The sequence below is a fragment of the Triplophysa rosa genome, linkage group LG24, assembly GCF_024868665.1.
Source record: "Triplophysa rosa linkage group LG24, Trosa_1v2, whole genome shotgun sequence".
In the NCBI taxonomy this organism is placed as follows: domain Eukaryota; kingdom Metazoa; phylum Chordata; class Actinopteri; order Cypriniformes; family Nemacheilidae; genus Triplophysa; species Triplophysa rosa.
The window spans coordinates 13,059,815-13,084,461 of NC_079913.1; the positions used below are offsets into that span (position 1 = coordinate 13,059,815).

Consider the following 24,647-nt stretch of genomic DNA (forward strand, 5'->3'; position numbering starts at 1 on the left):
GCTGAACAAATTTTGCAACTGTAAAGGTCAATGAAGGAGTCGGCTTGAAAATAATCTGTAGATGTTGAGACATGCGCAGATGCGGGATGATGCCATATTGGACTTGAGTATTCAGCGGAGAGACACACTCACGCACACACCGCTCCTGCTTCCACCAGAACACCGGATCACTCAATTCAGATAGACGGAAAAAACTCGCATCAGGTAAAAACTACATTACCAGCTCGAACTTCATTGAGTAATAATGATCGTTGTTGCCCCGGGCTCGCGCTTCTCTACGCGAATTTCCGCATAGAGACGCTTTTTCCTCATTAAAACATTTGGAGGTTGTTTGTAACAGTCAGAAATACACAGCAGCGTCCGCGTAAGAGTTGTGAAAATGATCCGACAAATGCGGTCGCATTATTTATACATATAACACGAATGTCGAGCGATTGCACTTTCGATTCTGCCAGTAAATACATTTATGATCTGACTAGACGCGCTCTGGAAATGTCGCTGAAAATAACGTTTATGTAACAAGCGATATTTTCGTTACGCGTTCTTCCTCAAAAGGTCTCTATGTGTTACTGCTGACTTTATTTTGAACAACCATTTGACCTCCTTTCGATTTTAAAGGACAAAATGTTAACGCGTAAATATCAGCACGATTTAACGCCACGGATGGCGTTTATATAAATGTTATTGATCGTAACGACCCGGGCGGCGTAGATGATTCAGGTGCGCTGAAAATGACCCGAAATCCTCGTTCCTCCTGTGTCAATGATCCACTCTCAACATGGCGGGTTAAGGTGAATCAAAATCTTTGAAGAAGGAAAAAATAAAACCGCGTCGATTACACGTCCAGTTTTCGTTTCTTTCGCTGCACCTGGACGTGCTTTAATGAATTAAATTTAAAGTTGTAGTTTGGCGACGTCTGCGGAGTTTTTTTCCGCTGCAATACTTTAGAGTGTGTAAAGTACAGGAGTGTATCCGCGGTCACACACACAAACACACACGTACACAGACGTGCACATAGCCTACTATATTTCCTGTTTCACTTTGTGCATTCTTCTCTGTGTATGAGTGTGGACTGATAAAGGCACAATAAAACGATGATAATGCGAATGAACAGTGACAAGCTTAGCCAGTTTTAAAGCATAATTTAATAAGATTGTTTAATCTTGGATAATGCGTAAACCAGTGTCGTTTTGTTTTCTTATCAACCCGACGAACCGAATAAAATATATTCATTTTTTGAGCTTTTGGTCTTTTATCGATGCATTCATGTTGGAGGATTAAATTCATGCCAGTAATGAGAGGAAATGGAGTCAAACGTTTGATAATGAAAAATGATGTATTATCATTCCTTTAATGGCATTTTTGGTCCGAAAGAGATGCGGATACGTCTCTTTATAGCTACATGTGCCAGTCTTTGTCAATGTCATGTATAGATATGACACATATTTAAAACATAATCAATAAAACCGGTGGGCATGTATGTAACGCATTGATAATCTATCCCCACCACTTAAACATCAATGATAAACAGACATGTCAAATAATCGATTACTCAACTGTTGAAATGTGCTGAATATCAGCCCGACTGTGTGCTCGTGTTGATAAGGCTTGTTGTTTAAACAGACTGCGCATCCACAGTTGAGCAAGACAATCCTTTTCGTTGACGTCAAAATGTAAGTGCACGAGCAAGGCCGTGCGGGTACGAAGACACCTGTTACGCATGTAAAAACACTGTAAAGCCATATTTAAAGCATCCTTAAATACACAAATACGCCCTTCTGCACGTCGGCTACGTGCTCATGGATGTGGAGTGTGAGTGATGTTATGTGATATGTCGAAGGGTAATAGGATAGTTTACACTTCGGGTCGGAGATCGGATGACTGTGCTTGTTCTGGTCTGGGGAGTGAATAATGCAATTTACATTCAGCTCATTGTGATGCAATTTCATTGAGATGTCAGAGAATAAAAGCAAGCAATAATATATTCTCGCCTTTTCGAAACCGAAATGGAGTGAAAACTGAAGAGCACTTCGTTTAGCATATTATTTAGCATAGTGATTTTAAGCAAAGTGACTTACAAATAAGAGCATTTAACATTTAGTCTAAGGATTTAGTCTAAAAATTTTGTACTAATATACAATAGGCCTATATACAGTAATTGTCGTTTGGGAAATACCCACATGTATAACACATGGGCATGTGTTACATTCATAATTCAGTATAAATGTAATATTTATTTAAATGTCCTAAAAGTTGTGTTTCCAGAGAACTATGATGCCATGGAGTTTTCTCTGTCTTTCTGTAAAGCGTAAACAGTCAGGAAGTTTTGTGATGTCATCCGATTGTGTTTTTGTTATTGGGAAGTGATGTCATCATTAGATAATGTTGCCAGGAAATTTGAAAATATTCCATCATAGACTATACTAACATAAACATTAGACGTACGCTTCACAATGCCCCTCTCCGAGTTCAGTGATTAAAACGAATTATGAAATGTGTCTGTGACTGAAGATGAACCAGAACCATTTATTTTACTAAGAAAAGCAATGCTAGATTGTATTCTGGTAATCCTTTAATTCCCCTTCCAAAATTTAACAAGTCCTGGATTAGCACGAGAGAGGGCATCTGGCACAATCGGAGCTAATCGATAGTACGTCCTGTGTGAAATCTGGATTTATTCTGAAAGAGCCCATGTTATAGATTAGGGTTGATAATTCACTTTAATCCCTCACCATCAATCTGGAGATGCTTTTCCACCCACAGGCCCAACTGTGTTTCATTAGTCAAGAGTTTTATTTAGTATAGACATCCAAACGACAATGGCGAAATGAAATATTCATTTGAAAAGGATTTAGGCTATATCTTATCTGATTTTGGCAACAAAAAATATCGCGTATTTTTAGTGATAAGGTTTTTAAATGAGGTAGATTTGTTTTTGTCATTAAATGGTGAATGGTATTACATTTACCTCTGCAGTGTTTTTCCTCAGTGGATTTTTAACATTTCTCAGAGAAGGGTTTATGAGAAAGCGATTGCATTTTTTTCTGACAGAGTCTTGGATGCAAATTCTCATGAACTGTTGCAGAACACCTTTTCTTCATTTAAAATCCACATAAGTCACCATGAACCCTTGTCATGTCAATTTCTGCTTTTATTTCTCATCATTTGATGTCGGAACACTGCCAGGCTGACTTGCCAGAAGCCTGATAGCACTATAATACTTTTCTTAGGAATTGGTTCGTTTAAAACTATCTCTCTCTCTCTTTCTCTCGCACACGCACACGCACACACACTCACACACACACACACACACACACACACACACACACACACACACACACACACACACACACACACACACACACACACACACACACACACACGCGCGCACACACAACGATAGCCATCATGGCAAATATTGAGTGAGTCATTCGCAAGGAAGTGGTTGAGTGTTAAAGTGCACTTCTCATTCTTAGTTCCATCTGAAACCAGGACTCCCACAGAATAAAAGTACTGTTGTCGCAAAGTATGCATCGTTTTTTTGTTTATTCAGGGTTTATCTGGGATGTAGCATAAGCAAGTAGGAGAAAAAGACGTGTGTGTTGTGTCTTTCCTTTAGCAGTTTGTTTACAGAATTTGAACTGAAATAATTTCGAGTGTTAGTGTATCGTCAGTTAAACCCCGTTTCAGATTTAATAGTAGAGGCTGAGTTTTTTTAAAAACCATGCCATCAAGTATTAGTCTTTGAAGCATGCCATCATTATCATCAGTGCTATCATTAGTTATTCACATATAAGAAATGATGATGACATCATCAGGGCATAAGATGCATGTCACAGGCAATAGGGGAGCAGAACAGACGTGTAAAAGTTCACACCAATAGTGCTTGAAGGATCTCGAAATTACTGCAGTGCAGATGTTATGATTCCTCTTAACAGCCTAGTTTAATCAGCTGTAAGATCAACATCAAAAGTGCGATTTACAGTACTGTACATCTACACCTCACAGCCTCGGTTTCATTTGTGTAAAATTAAATATGAATTCTTGACTTTGGTACATTGGTAAATAGAGCATCTTCTTAAAATGGTAATGGAGGAAAAACCCTAAAAGGGACCATACTTATATGGATGAGCCCACCCTACCCGGGCATTATAATAATATTTATCGAGTTAGTATTGAGTTAGTATTATAGAATTACATAGTATGGGTAATACAATTAATGTGTAATCCAAGTCTGAACTGTAAGAATAATTTTTTAATCATAAGGTTTGAGCATTAGTTTAGAAAGACTTTACAAAAATAACATTGCTGCTGGCTTTACTTTCATACATACTCCTTCTACCGTCTTGTTCATTTTCCACTTGGAACTACTTTTCCCATGTATTAGAAAAATAAGTGTTGGCATGAATCATTCTGATATTGTTTGCCCGGCACTGATGTGAACAACATACCCAACTTTTCCATACACTTCACCCACAACCTGTTTAACTTCAGTTATGTGACACATTTCTGTCTTAAACAAAAATCGAAACAGAAAAGTGTGGAATTTATGTAGTTTATTGGATTGTGAAAAATGAGCATTTAATAGCAGGATGGAGGAATTGAGGGAAGGACTTGGTGACTCATTTCATAGGTGTAGCAAGATATTACATTTTGATGAAAAATTACTAAAAAAAACTTTTTGTCCGACAATAATGTCCCTTGTTGAGTCATTGTACAAACTAGAACATGTATTAAAAAGAACTGGAACCGGAAAACTGCTAGCTGTTCATGCACAATATCCCAAGTGTGAAGCCATTGTATCATACTTAATTCCACACATAACGCTCTTGAATCAACTTCAGAAGACTTGGAATATAGCATGAGTCGTAGGCCACTTTATTACATTTTTATTTTATGACAAAATATTTTCATTTAATTTCTTGGTAAATATTTCTTTTAACTTGTCGTTCAACTGTGGCAAACAGAAGTTGACCGAACCGGTTTGGGATAATGGCATATAGGGCAATGGTAAAAATGTGTAAAGGGTTTTGAAGTACACTATTGCATCTTGAAAAAGCAAATCGAGTTTGATGGCATGAAATTGAGCTTGTGCTAGATGCATTTGCATTCACATACTTAGCCTAATACCCAGCCATAATAACATCCACCATGTCTCTGTTTTACATGCACATACTGTACAAACTCTCTCTCTCTGTTTCCTACTAGTCATGGATTGTGTGGAGGAGGAGGTGGATTTTAACTGGGAGGAGTATCTCGAGGACACTGGAGTAACTGCCGCACCCCACACTTCCTTCAGACACGTGAGAGCACACACACACAAAAATGAATAAAGTTTGCATCTAGACAATGTGAAGAGTTTGCGATAATGTGTACTGATTGTATACTAGAAGTATTCATTTGTAAAGAGACGTCTTCAGCTAAAAAATATATTGGAATGTCAATAAAATTTAAAGTTGTTAGCCCAGGTGTGTAGGTCTGTAAGATCAGCTGTTTAGCCCCAAAGCAGATTGAACACCACTGGCAGATGCATCCAAATATGCATCTCCATATTTACTGTCGATTAGTCTGCAAATGTGGGTTTCAATGGCTGGATTTAACCTACAGCAAGGACTAATAGTTGTTTCTCATCACTATTCTTAACCCTAGAGTACATCCGTTGTTTTAACCCGTCGCCGAAATTGATGTAGTTAAAGCGGCAATCTGTAACTTTTTGGTTAAAAATAAACATTCATAATGTTTTGGGGTTGAATGTTACTGGTTAAAATGTGCAAAAATCTGTGACATTAGCCTTAGCCAAACAATATATTACTGCTCAACACCCGATTAATTAAAGAACCTATGTTACAGGTAGAAAATACTGTATGTATTTGGTAAAAATCATTCCTGATGTTTTATTCATAACAGAGTTGAACTATTAGAAGTAATGCTGTATTATTATAACTTATATTAATGTACATAATGTAAAACTGATAAAGTCAGTGAGAGAACCTTACTCCGTTTGAAAAACAAACATTCATTTTAATCAAACTTTAATCAAACATTATCTTAAATATGATTTCAGAAAGAACAGGACAGCATAACAGGGTTGAATAAAGCATTAAAGCAAACGGTCAAAGATATATAGAAAAAAGAGATTCGCACACTCGCACATATTTTATTCAATCGACGTTTAGGCCAAAAACCTTTGTCAAGGTTTAGCATAACAGGGTTTAGCAGAAAGCACAGGGGCATAGTTAAATCTATAAACCAGTGGTTCTCAACTCTGGCCCGCAAGATCCATTTTCCTGCCGAGTTTAGCCCCAACTCTGATAAAATAGACCTGAACAAGCTAATCAAAGTCTTCAGAAAAAGTCTTTGTGTTCAACTTAATGCGCGGCTGCGCAGACTGCTTGGCGTATCGCATTAAGTTGAAGAACCACTGCTATAAACTAGTGTGACTAGCATGCTAATCAAATCAGGAACAAGTCATAAATTATAAGGGAGGACACATAGCACATAAATGCAACATTCTTGACTAATTCCTGATGACTAATATAAGCACCTGACTGGACCTTACAGGTGGAGATCAGTCTTCAAAGCAGCTTTCAGCCTGGAATGAAGCTTGAAGTAGCCAATAAGGGCAGTCTGGATACATACTGGGTGGCCACCATCATAACCACATGTGGTCAGTTGCTATTGCTACGCTACTGTGGCTATGGCGAAGACCGCAAGGCTGACTTCTGGTGTGACATCATGACAGCCGAACTTCACCCGGTCGGTTGGTGCACTCAGAACAACAAAACGCTTCAACCACCTGAAGGTAAGGCGCTAACGTAAAGACTGATGCACATTCAAATACACACATCTATTCAAAGTCAGATTAAGTGCATGCTTGAACAGTGCTTCTAAACAAACTCTCATAATACACACCTCTTATTTCACCAGTCTTGTTTGTTTTGATGATCAACAGCTAAAGTTTTTTTTAAACACAACAAAACAATGCAAAGTGTGTAAAAACACACACATCCTTTAGTTTGAATATCACTCAATATATGTCCTCCAACATACATTAGGGGCTTTTGCACTGGAGAAGAATTTTAGTAATTACTTTAAGTCAGTGGTCGCCAACCCGTCGATCGCGATCGACTGGTCGATCTTTGAGACGTAACCTGCCGAAAGTAGGCAAATGGGAAAATTAATAGACAAATATATTGTGCCTGATTAATGTTCATCTCTCTTTCTCTTCATTCAGCGGTTGTATGTTGTTAAGTTCTACATGAATCTTTTCATGGCTGTGTAAAGAAGGATTCCCTGCGTGAGTTTTTAATGCGACCGTTATCATTAATCACATTTCATTGTGATGCGCGACTGCACGTGATCGCTCTTAAGTGTTTCTAATGTCAGTAGCATAGTTGCCAAGTCCGCTTATAATACGCGACCTTGGGCTTCTTTTTCTGTTAAGTCGCGTTAAAAAAATCACATGAAATATGGTTGCGGGTTTTGGGGCTTATTTTAAAAAATATGGTTGCTTGTTCTGAACCTGACAAGCAACTTTGTTTCTTTACATCTATGGTCGCTGTTTTGTTCAATCCATTAACACTGTCTGCTCTACGGTAGGCTTTTTGTACTACATGCGGCACAGCATAACATCACAGCACTGAGAGAGCTATTTGAAAGCATACAGAGACGTCTACTGTCGAATCACTCTCGCGGTACTATGATGTCACGGCGCGGCACCGCAGGAGGTCACACAACATATCTAAGCACGTAAAACAACATAGAGAAGCCAAGAATGTTACAGTGGTCTCTTCACGTAATCATCGGCGCTCTTTGGATAATCAGAGGTAAATATACTAAACAGATGAAATATTCACTTAAAGATAAAAAGCATTTTATAACCGGGCTACATAATTAAACATGTTAAAAGTGTAGATTTGCGCGTTTGGCTACACAGCGTTATTCAAGCCTAAGCACGTGTGAATAGCGTAATTTGTCCTCAAACACACCGCCTCCTTTCCACTACCAACTAAACTAAATGTATTACATCTGTCACGATTAGAATGAAATGTGAAAATGAACGAAAAGATCAGATCTGATCACGGTGCAGCAAAGGGGTAGGGAGGGATGACCCTATTTATTAGGCTATAAGGTAAACATCAAACATTTTTATTGTATTAAATAAATGTATTGATCATTGCAGAATATAATTTTAAAAAGTATACATCAAATGCATATAGTTCAGTTTTACTTTATTATAAATGTGTGGCTGTTACAGCTACGTTAAGTGGTCATTATAACTTCTCCTTTTCCATCTCTCCAGGCCTATACTGCTCACATCAGAGATTTGCAATTCATTTTTGTAAAATAATTTATGTTTGTGTTTTTCAAACAGGGTAGTGTCAGTTTAAAATGACCCAGGCTCATTCATTAATAATAAATAATTGATAATAAATTACATTGATGATCATGAATAATGTTGGGCTTGTTTTGGGCTTGTTTTTGGAGCTGCAGTTGCTTATTTGTCTTGCAAAAGTTGGCAACACTGGTCGGTAGTCAGTGATCACACGCAAAATGACTCGCGCATGCAGTGGCGTAACTGTCATTTGGAGGTCACTTGACTGTTGCGGTGCATTACACTTAAAAACAGCTTATTCATATGACATAAAAATGTCACTTGTTCGTTGGAGGACGCGTATTTGTGCTTTGACACTGGATGCGCAAGCAAGCGCCACGAGCGCGGATGATGCACGCATTTCATACTGTACGCGTATCTGGAGTTGCGGCTCTCTGTCTTCAGCGAATATAACTTATATATAACGAGTGTGAGCAAAGGGAGATGGTGAGAAAGCGGCGCATCCTGTGTTTTCAAGGAATTTTAGATGTTAATGGCCCATAAACAATACACACTTTCCGCTTAATTTCTTTCAAAAAGTGTCCCACCTGCCAATTACGCCTATGCGCGCATGTATTTTAATGTGAGCTTGTGTGAAAGACAACATCAGTCTCTTCTTCGCAAAGTTGTAATTGTGAATGATCGCGGGTCTGTCAGTGATGGTAAACTGCACAGTTTTCAATACTATCTCATGCGGGAGATGATGTCCCTGCTGACATCCTATTTATGTTTTCAATTAGCCTAATATGAAAGACCATTCCATTTACATTGTCAGACCTTTAGCTGTTTTGTGAAACAGATAGTTATTACAAAGACATTATTAGATGGGTAAAAGTAAATAGATAAATGATTTAAAATGAATGATTGACGTTGTTATTACTAGGGCCTATTTATAACATTTCCATCTATATACTGTATTTACTTAATAAAAGTAAACCAAATAAATGAATCATAAATAACAAATCTTTATACAGTAAATACCTCAATAATTAGGGTCTTGTTAAACTAATTCTTAACCTCGTTCTAATGTCAAGCTGTGAATTAAAGTCCTTGAACTGGTGTTTGAATTGGTGTTTTTTACCTCATTTATGGCACATTGAAAGTGGCAACTCTTCATGTTACAGAGTTTGCTTAGTTGCATCTGAAAAGTGTAACAAAGAATTTCAGGTAATTCAAATAGACCCACAATTATAGGCTAAATAAAAGGCCTCAAACTGGAGGTTCAATCTGGGCTGTTTTTTAGTTTCAACTTTTTGAGTGGTAGATCTTGCCTTTCAACAAGTCCGAGGTCGGGATCATGGTTGGTGACCACTGCTTTAAGTAATTGGTTTTTGATGTGTTTGCACTGCAGGAACAGTTTTTATATACGCCTTTTGAAAGGACTAAATTAGCTTTTGCTTCAAAGTAGGGTCTATCCCAGCACAATAGGAAGCTTCCAGTAACACAAATGTACGTCATTGTTCCTCGATGCTGTAAATTGGTGACCCATGTCAACACCTTTTGAAACAGATTTCGATTAGAAAAACGGATTAGTTAACGTTAACTAAGATTAATAAATGTTGTTTATTGCTCAGTAATCTTAAAGTGGGAATCCTCGGAATGTCTGTTCAACTGAAACACACAATGCTCTCCAAATAACCAATAACTAAAATAATCAATAGCGCTTCCTTTATGCAACCCCCCAGTAAAGGCGCATTTGGCAGTAAAGGTCTTTGCACATACAATCCGAAATTTTCGTATACGTTATTTTGTATTCGTCATCCTAAAAATTCGTCACGGACAGAAACGTTGCACACTGAGTCCGATGTGTATTTATCAATCCGTTGCGAAAAAAAATCCAAAACAATACAAAATGGAGTCTTCAAGCAGTGATGACGATTTTGTTGTCCTCTCTCTTCTTAAAAAGAGAAAAATAAAGAGGAAATATTGAGTCCATCCAGTCCGGGTTGCGTAACGAGGAAGGAGAGTTCCACCTCCTTATCATGGAACTGCGGGATTATCCTGACCGATTTCAAATTTACTTCAGGATGTCAGTTGCTCAGTTTGACGCTTTGCTAGCGATACTGAAGCCACATATTATAAAGAAGACCACCAATTTCCGTGAACCAATTGATCCTGAACAGAGACTGGCAGTATGTCTAAGGTGTGGACACACGCGCGCACACACTCGCACCAAACTGTGGCATCGGACGAGTTTTACATTAGGGACAATAGCCAAAACACCTTTGAAAACGATTCCTACGGATGCGAAAAACGCAGAAAATCGAACCCAGTCCGAATTTTTTTATGACGGACGAAAATATCGGAGGCAGTGTGTAAAGTGATTGACACAAAGTGAGGTCGTATTTATTTTTTAACGTCCGAAATTTTCGGACGCAGATTTCGGACTCAATGTGCAATGGGCTTAACGCTTGTATAAAACTATATAGAGAAAAAAATCAAAAAAGTCATTCAGTGTCATTTGTAAAGCTTGTTATTTATGTCAGTGCATGACACTGGTGTTCCTTTTTTACCCATCATTTTTACCCACTCTATATTTATAATATCCAGGCTGTCTAACCGTTTGTTGGTTTCATCTCCTTCATAACACTAAATACAAAATTCTGTGTAAATGGTTCTGACTTACGTATATGATGGACCGCCAGTCCTTTGGACTGGTGCAATGGACAGCAAATTTATACATAACTCGTTCCTCATCCCCTATATTGTGCACTGTGTGCCATTCACCCATATAGGAAATAATTCATGTGTAAACAACCGGCTGGTTTCAGGCGCAGATTTAGCATCTTTTATAATGCATTGTAAAGAACAGGATGCTTCAGATTCTAAAGATCATTTGATTGACAGGAAATTTGTAGAGGAACGAAAGTGCAGAATTTTTTTTTGGTGCATGTGAGAAACTGTGAGTTTTGATTGCTTAGACCTTCTAAATGCAGATTTTGTCATTGAAGCACAATTTATGGGTTATCTTGAGACTAACACACTCATCCTAAAGGTTACACATTTTTTGATTTCATGGGGACTTTAACTAATGTAGTTAATTCATGTAAAAAAATGCAAGTTATTTAACACGCGTTAGATGGACAGGCTGACAGATGAGGTCAGACAGGAATCTCCATGGACTATGATGTTTGCGGATGATATTGTGATCTGTAGTGAGAGCAGGGAGCAGGTGGAGGAAAGTCTAGAGAGGTGGAGGTTTGCTCTGGAGAGAAGAGGAATGAAGGTTAGTCGCAGCAAGACAGAATACATGTGTGTGAATGAGAGGGATCCAAGTGAAACAGTGAGGTTACAGGGAGAAGAGGTAAAGAAGGTGCAGGATTTTAAGTACTTAGGGTCAACAGTACAGAGTAATGGGGAGTGTGGAAAAGAGGTGAAGAAGCGTGTGCAGGCAGGTTGGAATGGGTGGAGAAAAGTGTCAGGTCTGTTGTGTGATAAAAGAGTACCAGCAAGAATGAAAGGAAAGGTGTACAGGGCAGTAGTGAGACCAGCGATGTTGTATGGTTTGGAGACAGTTGCACTGAGGAAAAGACAGGAGGAAGAGTTAGAGGTAGCAGAGCTGAAGATGTTGAGGTTCTCTTTGGGAGTGACGAGGATGGATAGGATCAGGAATGAGTACATCAGAGGGACAGCACATGTGAGATGTTTTGGAGACAAAGTTAGAGAGGCCAGGTTGAGATGGTTTGGACATGTTCAGAGGAGGGAGAGTGAATATATTGGTAAAAGGATGCTGAGGTTAGAGCTGCCAGGCAGGAGGCCGAGAGGAAGACCAAAGAGGAGGTTTATGGATGTAGTGAAGGAGGACATGAAGGTAGTCGGTCTGAGAGAAGAGGATGCAGGGGATAGGGCTAGATGGAGGCAGATGATTCGCTGTGGCGACCCCTGAAGGGAACAGCCGAAAGGAAAAGAAGAAGTTATATTTTAAGGTTGCATCACGTTACGTTTATGACAGATTGAAAGACTTAACCTCACAGCTACTTTGGAGTTCACATCAGGTTATCAATGTCATCTACTGGACCATGTCTCTCAACTCAACTCAACTCAACTCAACTTTATTTATATAGCGCTTTTACAATTTTCATTGTTACAAAGCAGCTGTACATGAGACACATTGACTACAAGCAAAACAATCAAAGTTGTACCTGCAAAAACAAGAAAAGGTTGAAAACACAGAAGACAGACACACCCACACACAAAACACTCCACACACACAACACGCACAAACACCAACACACACAGACACAGAGACACACACACACACGGATGCGCACGCACACACACACACACACACACACACACACACACACACACACACACACACACACACACACACACACACACACACACACACACACACACACACACACACACACACACACACACACACACACGTACGTACACAGACAAGTACGCACACACACACACGCTCAGTGAGAGCACACATTTAGGATAAAGGAGAGAGAAGCACAGGTCAAATATAACAGATAATAAATTCCTATATGCAATATTAATTAAGTAAAACTTTAAGATTCTAAAGCAGCCCCCCCGGTCAGGCAGATAGTGCAAAAACAGTATGCAAACGGTGGCGAGGAACCCAAAACTCTAATCGAGAAAAAAAACCTCAGGAGAACCCAGGCCCAACCAGGGGATTCCAGTTCCCCTCTGGCAAAAGCTGCTGCCTCTGCACAAGCTCCAGAGAACTTGCACAACAAGGCTAAATAAAATAAATAAACTTAATAATAAAATAAATTATAGTTTAAGATTATCATTAATAATCTAATAGCATTTGAAGTTTTGTGGTGAAGACATGTCAAGAGACCGCGTCCTTCTTTATCCAGCTCTATCATCTCAGCTCTTGTCAGGTCCCCACTTCCCATTCTCCGCTCTACCATCAGGTCAGGCCATGAACTGCATCCTGCTCGCTGTGGTAACCTTGGAACAATGAGACAAGACTGGCTGAGAGTAGAGTACTGTTCTGTACTCTTTGATGCAACAAGTACATCAGTTGTGTTTTTGGTTCCGGTTGATCTAACTAATGCAGCCTAAACCCTCTGAAGATTTATATTATGGAAGAGTAGTGTATGCAAGATTAAAAAGATGCGTCTTTAGTCTAGATTTAAACTGACAGAGTGTGTCTGCCTCCCGGACAGTGCAGGGAAGACTATTCCAAAGTTTAGGCGCTAGATAGGAAAAGGATCTACCACCTGCACTTGATTTTGAAATTCTAGGTATTACCAACTGACAGGACGCCTGAGAGCGTAATGCACGTGAAGGACTGTAATACAAAAGGAGTTCATTCAAGTACTGAGGAGCTAAACCATGTAAGGCTTTATAGGTAATAAGCAAGATTTTAAAGTTAACGCGATGCTTTATAGGTAACCAGTGCAAGGTTGACAGAACCGGGCTAATATGTTCATACTTTTTTGTACGTGTAAGAACTCGAGCTGCCGCGTTTTGGACCAATTGGAGTTTTTGTAATAAGCCTGCAGGGCAACCACCTAACAGTGCATTACAGTAATCTAGTCTTGATGTCATGATGTCACTCTCACAAATATTTTAATCCCGACTGTTTTGTCAAGACATCAACTAGAATAGACACAATTCTACACGTGTGCCTTGTTCTTGCTATTGTGTCTGTGTGCGTTTGCATGTTTGTGTGTATTACTCACTATTGTCTAACTACAGTATAAGACACCTAAGTATAGCTAACTGCTGTACGTGATGTTTATTTTGTAATGTGAGAGTTGAAGGGTTAAATGGTATACACTGGAAAAAAAACAACTAATAGGATTTACCTATTATTTTTCTGTTATTTGCGCAAGTTTTTAAAAAAACTGTATTCAAAAACTTAAAACAAAAAATGTAAGTAATAATTACTTAAAAAACTGTGTGCAAAAACTTGCACAAATAACAAACAAAAAAATTAAGTAAATCCTATTAGTTGTTTTTTTCAGTGGTTTAGGTTATGTCAGGTTATGTGTAAAGGGCATTCTTTTCAAAACAATGTAAAAGGAGACCAAGCAAAAGATTCGTAACAAACACAAATACCAACTTCCGGGAAGTTGTTGTATGCAAAAGTTGTGACTTGGCACCAGAAAGTTATGACTTGACGCCCCAGGCCACAGTTGTGATCACTTTAAGTGCATCTACTAAGTGCAAGTGAGCCTATAACAGTGTTCAAAATAATATTACACTCCAATGTTTAACTTGCTTAACAGTTTAACATCAGCAAACAGACGCTGAATACTAAAGCCATTATGACAATCTTAATGAAGGTTTTCTTCATTTTTGTGTGTGTAAAGTTTTGGGTAAGGACAGAACTGGCATTTCCCTCATAGGGCCAGTTCTGCATGTGTTTTATACATAAGAAACATTTTCTGGGACGTTTATACATAGTTTTCTGATCTAAATATGACACTCTATCTAGCTGGCTAACAAAAAAGACTTCTGTTAGAAGATAGAATGAGTTGAAAATGATAAATAAATGAACTGCCTTTTTTTAGCAAGAGTTTATCAATTTATATCTGTCATGGCTTACATTATTACAACCTAAAAAATGATACATGTTGCAACATTTTGCACCGTAACTTTTTTGACACAATTAAAACTTTATAGGCTGGTTTCACAGACTAAGCTTAAGCCAGGACTATGCCTTGGTTACATTACGATATTTAAGTTGCTTTTATAAGAAGGCATTCGAAAAAAAACATTACTGATCTAGAGACAAAAAACTTCCATTGACATGTTTTAAGATATGTCAGGGCAAGTTATGTTCAGTTAAGACAGCTCAAACATTAATTTTACTCTGGGACAAACCTTAACCCATGTCTGTGAAACCGGGCAATGAAAACCTTTTTCCTGAGCCCTCCCGTCTTACAATTTTTCAAGGCAAACAGAATGAAAATTTCGATTTACTCACCCTTATGCCATTCATAATATATATGAAAATGAAATATATCAGTGGGTTCATAGTACAATGCAAAGTAAGAATACCCAGAATGTTGAACCTTCAAAAAGCGCAAACAGAGATATTATACAACATGAGTGTACAGTACTAATAAATAAAATAATCGAAATGACAGGGGTAGATTAATATTTTAAACTTTAAGAAATATCTTTACCTCAAAATCCCACAAATCAAATACGATGGCACGTTGATATGGTACGTTTCTTTTGACAAAACGTCACGATGTCATATGCACATCATGACATCATGACGTATTGACATGTTATTTAGAATGCGTATGCACAATTTGTTTTGATTGTATTTTTCCAAAATACGTGAAGTTTTCTGAACCAGAAGGTTTGGCTTGAACATTCTTCAAAATATCCTATTTGTGTTCTACATAAGAAAGAAAGTCAAGTTTGGAACGACATGAAAGTATATGACACATTTTTTATTTTCATGTGAACTGTTTCTTTAATGTGCAAGTGATGATATATCAATTGATATTCATTCTATTCTTGTAACCCACTGTAGGATCGTTCAAATCTTAAGAAAGTAACAGACTACTTTTCTGCAGCTTATCCTAGAAGAATCTGACCATACCTGTTTTTCTTGTATCTTCAAATGAGTTTTCCTGGAAAGGTTTTCTGTCCTATAGTAGTGTGTTGACAGACAGCCAGGTATAACAGCAATATTGCTGGCCCAGGTTTTCAATGTTGATTCATATGTGGTTAGTTGGCTTGGATACCACCAAAGAATTTTAATAATATTGCATAGTGATAAGTCATATTGTTTAGATCAAAGCGTTTGTCAGTAGCGCGTTCATTTTCTCATCCAACCACATAGATGTTTTATATACTTTATATCTCAAACAGTCAGGAGCGTCCATGATGACCTTTTTATATTTAGCAAACGCTGCAGAATGATTATAGAAATGTATATATATTTATATTATTCAGGGAAACGGGCCAAATCCCCACTAATCCTAATGTGTCTATAATCAGCTGCCATGAGGAGTTCAGGCAAAATGATTGGCAACGTTTTCAAAGCTATTAATACATTTAATATTCAGTATAGCTGTCACTTTTCGCAAGAACTGTACATTTTTAGATTTACAATTATTTGTTACAATTATTTTACAATTATTTTTAATAATCAGTATATGAATATGCTACATTTTTAGATTTTATTCATTTTTTGTTGGAACACACTTAGAAAACATATACATTACAGTAATACAAATAAGTACATATATACTACAAGTAGGCAAAGGTCAATTTTGCTGTCTATTCTGCTGTCGATTACTGTTTTAAAAAGTATCCTATGTTTTTAGTTGCAACACTTATTAGTTTGTAAAATTCATAATTTAATTTATTGTTGTAAATGTTCATTAAGTAAATGTGAATAAAGAGATGAGAAAAATTACAAAAAAAACATTTTCTGATTTTTAAATGTTGTTTATTTTGCTTAAGCAATATAGTTTGATGTAACATATTTGGGTTCTTGTACAAACACAATTGAAATGAGTAATACTGACATAAATAGGTCACTCTTTGACATAACTTTATCCATTTGTGTTGATACAACATAATTCACTTAGATAACAATAAGTGCATTTCAAGTTCACGATATATAGAATTTATAATGGTTCATATTTAAATGAATATACCCGTTTGACGGATGTGTTCCGAGTGTTCCTGGTTCATGGAAAACCATCAGCTTGAGACAGAGAGTATGGAACTAAATTAAATAGGGCGCCTCAAATGAGTTGAGCAAATGAGAGTTATCCACATTAATTAGATTTTATAATGTGTACATAAGCTTAATAAAGGTGCAGCCAAGAATATTGTATGTATGTTTAACCATGTTTGATTTTCATCAAACAAGCCATCATGTTTGTGCATATGCATTTGTATACGTGTGTGTTTAGCCAGTGTGTATTAGTTGGTCACCTCTGTTCCTGTCTGTTTGTTTCTCAGATAACGTTTACCTCAGAGCAGGTAAGCCGAGCTTCCTTGTTTTTCTCTGTTGTCATCTCTTAGGCCAAGGGCGTAGGTTTGGTTTTAACATTGGTAGAGACATTGTGGATTCAATATACAGATGCAATGTCTATGCAGTAAAACTGTCTGTATACAGCTGAATTAATAAGTCATTTTCCATTTCCTATCGTACACTGAAAAAATTATACAAAATAATAATACAGTGATGTTAAAAGTCCTTTAAGAGGTGCTTTAAAGGATAGTTGAAGATAAAAATACTTTCATTATGAAAATAAAAAATCTTTCATCATTTCATTATTCTCACCCTCCTGCCACTCAAAACCTGTATGACTTTTTCTTCTGCAGAATACAAAAGAAGATATTTTAAAGAACGTTGGTAACCAAACAATACTGGCCCTCATTAACTTCCACTGTATGGACACAAAACCACTTCTCAAAATGTCTTTTGTCTTTCACAAAAGAAAGAATCATATACAATGCAGGTTTTGAATGACATAAGGGTGAATAAATGACGACAGACTTTCTATCATTTCTATCAAATAATTATTTAGGACATTAAACGAAATTTTAAACAAACGAAATTTTAATTTCTCTTTTACGAAGAAAATAATTTCTCTTTTACGAAGTGTCAAGTACAGTTTTTCTATGAGTTTGTTTTTCTAGGCATAAGCATTCAACTCAATCTAAATGAAGTCGTTATTGAATAGGGGCTAGTTGGTGGCTGATGTTGTTGTGTAGTTTTTAATGAACATAATTATTAGATTTCTTGATAACTTTTTCTTAATAACTTTGGTAACAGGGTTGAATGGTTGATTTTCATACAGTAAACACATGTATTACAGTGCGTAGAAAAAAGATTCTTTTTTTACATTACAACAGATTGTTTTTAATTTTGTAATGTAAAGATACCTTTTAGATGTCAAAATTTCAAGGCGTTTTAATTATCTGGAGACAATTTTAGGGAAACACATTTGAGATATGGGACACAGCTAAATATCATGTTTTGGCTATTAAAATGTGCTTATTGTTAAAAATAGACATTTTATCTATAATTGATATACTACATTGTACTTTGATATGATATAAATAAATGAGGACGTTGTATACTTATAATTGCTGGATACTGTCAAGAAACCCAACCCTCCTAAGCCAAACGCAATTTTAAGGGGTAATAAAGACACTTGAAACTAGCTGAATGTGTTTTTCATGCTAGGCTAATTATAGTTTATTTAAAGTTTATAGCGAGATTACCTTACCATACCTTAGTTCATACAAGGTGAAAGTGCTTTAATAAAAAGGAAAGGGTCGCCAATTTACATCCTATTTGTGTAAAGTTACATCTTAGTAACATTACCACTACTGTGATAGCTAGATATATTGTTAGAGATTATTTCGTAATCTTTTTATTCCAAACATGTCCCTACTGTCTGTACCCAAATCTACGCCCATATCTCACACGCATGCCTGCTCTCAGTTTCTTTACTTTGGGTCTTTTCACTGCCTCTTACCCCATTTTGCACAACACTTTTAGATTTTTCCTTTTTTGACACTTGTCATTGCCATTTTAATTTTCTCTTTCCTCTTCTCGTCCTTCCTTGTTCTTTATTGCTTGTTTACTCAGCTCTGCCTGTTAGATAACGTACCGTATGTAGTATGGAAGGCAGACTGTGAGAAAGAGGTGTGCGAAGTTAATGGTAAAGCAACGTGAGTGATTCTAAGAGTATTTGCATGTATTTGTGTAGCCGAGACGCAGAGGTAAAGGCCTCTCGGGAGGTCATATGTAAAGCTGCTTAGCTTGGAATACTTCGCAAGGTGCAAGAACACGTATGCACATGTTTCACATACTGTAACATGCATTTTACACATACTTTTCTTTATGGAGAAACAACAGCAGATGTTGATATGGCAGGATTCAGGATCAGTCCTTTTTGCTAATTTAATAAAGGAATATTTAGCAGAAATCACAAATTTTGTCATCATTCTCACTCTGGTGTTTCAATCCTGTATCACTTTCTACTTTCTTTGCTGAATACGAAAGGTGTTTTTTTTTGTTGAGAATTTGTAAGACGGACTCGTTTAGTAATGAAATAGCCTAAAAATAATGAAATAAGTGGTCCATGCGATTTGTATGGTAAATTCTGAGTCATTTATTTTTTATAATAGACTGAAAAGTTAAGCTACAACCCCACCACAGCTTAACTACACAGATGAATATTTGTTATAAAGTATAATATTTTGTTACATGGCGCTCTGGAATACTGATTGGCCAATAGTGGATATCCGGATGCTGCAAATCATTTTGACAGGCAGTTTAATGTTACACAAAAAATAAATATAAATATGTCCTTTAATAACACCTAAAACATTATATTTATTGTTCCTGGCATTTCAAGGTTGTGTCTTACCTTAAAACCGAGTAAACAGGTTTTCCTCGCGGAAGGTCTGCGTTTGTTAAAAATGAGCTAATAACGTATTTCAATCAATATTTCCTGTTCAATTACTTTTAAAATCTTCAAAAAATCACCTTTTGTCTTTCATGGAGGAAAGTAAATCATATGGTATTGAAAAATATGAGGGTGAGTAAATGATTGTAGAATTATTTTTTTTTGGATGTACTGTTCCTTTAATGCAGAATTTTAACTGCTGGCACGTAGCAACTGGCAGTTCAAGAATTACATTAGGAAAAAATGACACTCCCTTACTATTGTGTGGTGACTTCGCCCATATAAGTTATCTCTCATTGTGGTGTCTATTGATGGCCCCATTTCAGCAATTAAGCAGTAATCGAGGCGTGGACACTATTTTAATACTGTAACATTTTTTGGTTTCGGTACCAGTTCAATTTTATTGACGCATCCGTGGCAGATTATCTGGTGCCGCATCATTCTCACTCTGGTAATAGATTTTGGTAAAAAAAACTTCTGTTTACAGTAGGGATGTACCCAATCACATCTGAGTCATTTTATTTTGACCGAGTCCCGATCCGATACTAGTGCTAGTGAACACTTCAAAATGAAAATTCTGTCATCATTTACTCACCCTCAGATTGTTCCAAACCTGTATAAATGTCTTTGTTTTGCTGAACACGCAGGAAGAAATTGGGAAGAATGTCAGATCTCGCTCACAATTTACTGCCATAGTAGGGAACATAAATACTATGGGAGTCAATGGGGGTGAGATTTGACCTTCTTCCAGATGTCTTCCTGTGTGTTCAGCAAAACAAAGCATTTATACAGGTTTGGAACAATCTGAGGGTGAGTAAATGATGACAGAATTTTCATTTTTGGGTGAATTATCCCTTTCATAAAATCAATCATTTGATTACTTTGACAAATGAAAAGCTGTGCTGTGTATTAAGAAAAAATAATGAATGATTCCAAGTTGTTCAGTTTTATTATTTTATCTTTACAAAACAAACAAAATATACTTTCTTTTTATGACTTAATTCACTTAATTTAACGTAATTCACTTGTTTTTCAAAGAATTATACTTAAAGGTAGAGTTCCCCATCATTGACCCTCAACTTGTTTCAAACCATATACATTTCTTTGTGCTGTTGAACACAAAAGAAGAGATTTTAAAGAATGTGTGAAACACAATTCTGGGGCTCCATTTTTGTGTGTTTTCAGCAGAACAACGAAATTTATGAAGGCTTGAAACAGCTTGAGGGTGAGTAAATGATGACAGATTTTTCATTTTTGGGTAAACTATCCCTTTAAAGTGCTTTTGTTGCAGCTGGACAGTACTTTGTTCCTCATGAGGCAAAAAAAACATAGCTTCATTCAGTAATGCCTATTGTCTATTCTAGGCTATTAAGGGTGTTCAAATATAAGAAATCTGACTCAATGTGACTTATATTTTATCAAAGCACTTAGCTTACTAGTCACAATTATGGGCACACAAGAGATACCCAGTGTGAAAAGCTATAATCCAGGCAAAGGCAAAAGGTGGCTATTTTGAAAACTAAAATATTAAGTTTGCTTAATTCTTTGTTCATTCATTTATTGATTGATTTATTTGGTCAGTATTTACAAGCTACATTTGTGTGTGTTTTTTTTACTTGACTAGTATACTGGAAAATATTGAAGTACTATACTGTATTTGGAAGTTAATAGTAAATACTTTAGTTAGTGTATATGCATTTTTCCATATACTGTACAACTGCAAGTTGGGCCGATTTGTGTTTCCAACATATTTCTTTAAAAGTAGTGCTTTTATTAAAGGGATAGTTCACCCCAAAATGAAAATTCTGTCATCCATTACTCACCCTCAGGTTGTTCCAAACCTGCATACATTTTTGTTTGTTCTGCTGAACACAAAGGAAGATATTTGGAAGAATGTCAGTACCCAAACAGATCTCATCCCCCATTTACTGCCATTGTAGGGAAAATAAATACTACTGGAGTCAATGGGGGAGCAATGTTGGTTGGTTACTGAAATTCTTCCAAATATCTTCCTTTGTGTTCAGCAGAACAAAGAAACGTATACAAATTTGGAAATGATGTAATGACAAAATTTTGGGGTAAACTATCCCTTTAAGTGAAAAAGTGCCCCAATTCCCTGGGACATACAACATGCAGAGAACAGGGGTGGAGATTTGATTTCATGGTGACTTTAAATTCTGTGACTACAGTCCATGCCCTTTAGACTAGTATGTTTTACAATCTGTTTTACAAACTAACTAATGAACTAAAGTCAAAATGATTTAATGTGATAACTTACAGTAGACCACATGCAGTCCATATAACGATAAACTTTAAACCCAGAACATTTCTTCAAGCATGAATCTTTGAAAAAATATATAATCTTTGTGACAAATGTTCATCTTAAGTAAATGTGACTATTGCATTTTTTAGAAATCCTTTCCAAATAAGACGATATTCAAACTACCCATGTTCTTGACTTAATTCAATTATTTATCTATCAAGGTGAAAGTTTAATAGCCTTTTGACACATGAAAGTAGCTGCTAAACACACACACACAGAAAGAGGGGGGCACATCAATTCCCAAGGTTAATCGCATAAATATGTGTTACATTTTATTGTCATGAGCTAATGTGATGAAATTATCCAGTTCCACTGAAGAGTGTCGAACACACAAGCTGGGCAGAGTGCTTAGACGCTGGGGGGTTGTTGTCATGGCAACGGCCGCTCACTCCCGTTCTAGCGCTACTTAAGCGATTAGCGTACACACTCGTGCAGTGGAGATTACACGCTGGGACACAGCAGCGTTCTGCCAAAAGCACTCATTCACACGCACAATCAAACTCAACTTTTTTATTATCGGAGCTATTTGAGCTGAACTACATTAGTCACATACTCCCTGTATTTTCTCGTTCGCCCGGAATTTCAAGCAATGATGTTTGATGATGAATTTTTCTGCTGTAATGCATTTTATAATGGTATCAACTATATAGATAGAGTTATTATATTATGTTGATACAGTTGTGAATATATTATATCTGTGGTGTGGTGAATCCAGTTTGATTCTCAAATTATATGCAAGGTCATTATTTCCAACGTCCAAATTATTGGCTGCTTTGTTTGTTTTTTTAATCAAGACAAACTCTAAAAAATCATACATTATTATTTTTGTATAATACAGAACACATTATTAGAGTTTGGAAGTAAATGATGTATCCATAAATGTACTTTTCAATACAAATGTAAGTTATTATACATCTTAAATCCAAATGTACTACTGTTTTTGTCACTGTAATCTCTCAATTTCTCCTGAGACCTGAATAATCTCATGCATCTCCTTTACCCGCTCAATTTGTCCTAAAGAATTTTCATATTCTCACTTATGATAGAAGTTTAGGTGGTTTGCAGAGCCGAAAAACACAAACCACACAAAAATCCTCGAGTTAACTTGATTAAGCAATGACCTTTTTGCTGTTAAAAATAGTGTCCTGGATGTACTAGCGCTTGGCAGGCAAACAGAAAATGGTGTTAGCCACTTCACTAAGACAGGACAGGTCTTTTGTACTGTACGAGCGAGTCAGTATGTTGCAACACTTTTCCATTAAGACGCAGCATTTTGTTCCCTTTCCTCTCTTAAATAATTGGTTTGATTACACGAGCAGGAGAAGCCTTTAAATCTGGCTCCGCTGTTTACAGAAGAGTTGTTGGAAGATATGCAAATCTCCTTTTGCATAATGAATATTTGCATAGAGACTCCCTTGTGCGGAAAGCAGGGAACGCAAAATGGCTCGTTGAGTTGGTCTAAATTTTGCATTTATTTATTTGATCAGAACGAATGCGTGCAGTCAAAAGTAGCAGAAGGAAAAAGTGACAGAATGAATTTTAAACTTAAAGAAGTATCTAATTTGTATTTCCTAAATGCCCTAAACATTTTGATTGTTGTACTTGATACTTTACTGAGGAGAAAGGAAAAAACATGAAGATATATTAAAAGGGATACTTCACCCAAAAATGAAGATTCTGTCATCATTTACTCACCTTCGAGTTTTTCCAAATCTTTATCAATTTCTTTGTTCTGAGGACCACAGAGAAAGATATTTGGAAGAATGCTTATAACCAAACAGATCTTGCCCCCCATTGACTCCCATAGTAGGAAAAAATGACTTGTTCTGTTGAACACTAAAGAAGACATTTTGAAGTATGTAGGACAGCAAACAGTTCTGGGGCACTTTTGACTACCATTGTATTTTTTCCTACTATGGTAGTCAATGGGGGGGGGGGGGAAATCTGACTGTTATAAGCATTCTTCCAAATATCTTTCTCTGTATTCAACCAAAGACATTTATACAGATTTGGAACAACTAGAGAGTGAGTAATTCATGACAGAATTTTCATTTTTGGGTGAAGTATCCCTTTCATATATCTTCAAGTATGTAAATCAAGTAAATCAAAATGTTTATGGCATTTAGGAAATATAAATACAAATTTTCATTTTTTGGCGAAGTATCCCTTTAATAACAGTTGTTATGGTGGCTGTTATAGCTATAAATTTGACTAAAAAACTGAGCATGATTAATTTAAACTTGATCTGTAAAAATAGTTGCTATAAAATTCACCTTGTGTGGCTTTTGGCTAAGGAACCGTTTAAAGCAAGAGAACATAAATTCTGTAAATATTTACTCTTGTTCATGTTCTGAATGTGCATAGTGTTATTTTTGTGGAACACCAAAGTGGACAAAGAATGTTATTACACAGCTTATCTGGGAAAACCCGTCAGATGTTCATGCAGGGACATTTTCAGAAAAAAATAAGTCGAAAGTCAGTTTTTTCATTAAATTATTATTCTATAATATCAGAATCAGAAAGAGCTTTATTGCCAAGTATGTTTGCACATACAAGGAAT

General features: G+C 36.6%; 1 protein-coding gene across 2 annotated transcripts in view; it reads left to right on the top strand.

Annotated features, from left to right (window-relative positions):
* sfmbt2 (Scm like with four mbt domains 2) overlaps positions 1-24,647 on the top strand; it is a 47,550-nt gene continuing 22,903 nt past the window's right edge. The window contains exons 1-4 of one of the 2 annotated variants that reach the window (XM_057324441.1): positions 1-204; positions 5,209-5,303; positions 6,562-6,802; positions 17,300-17,320. In XM_057324441.1, coding sequence (XP_057180424.1) covers positions 5,211-5,303; positions 6,562-6,802; positions 17,300-17,320 — 355 coding nt within the window. In that variant the 5' untranslated portion in view covers positions 1-204; positions 5,209-5,210. The remainder of the gene's footprint in view (positions 205-5,208; positions 5,304-6,561; positions 6,803-17,299; positions 17,321-24,647) is intronic. The other variant, XM_057324442.1, reaches the window with a different exon arrangement.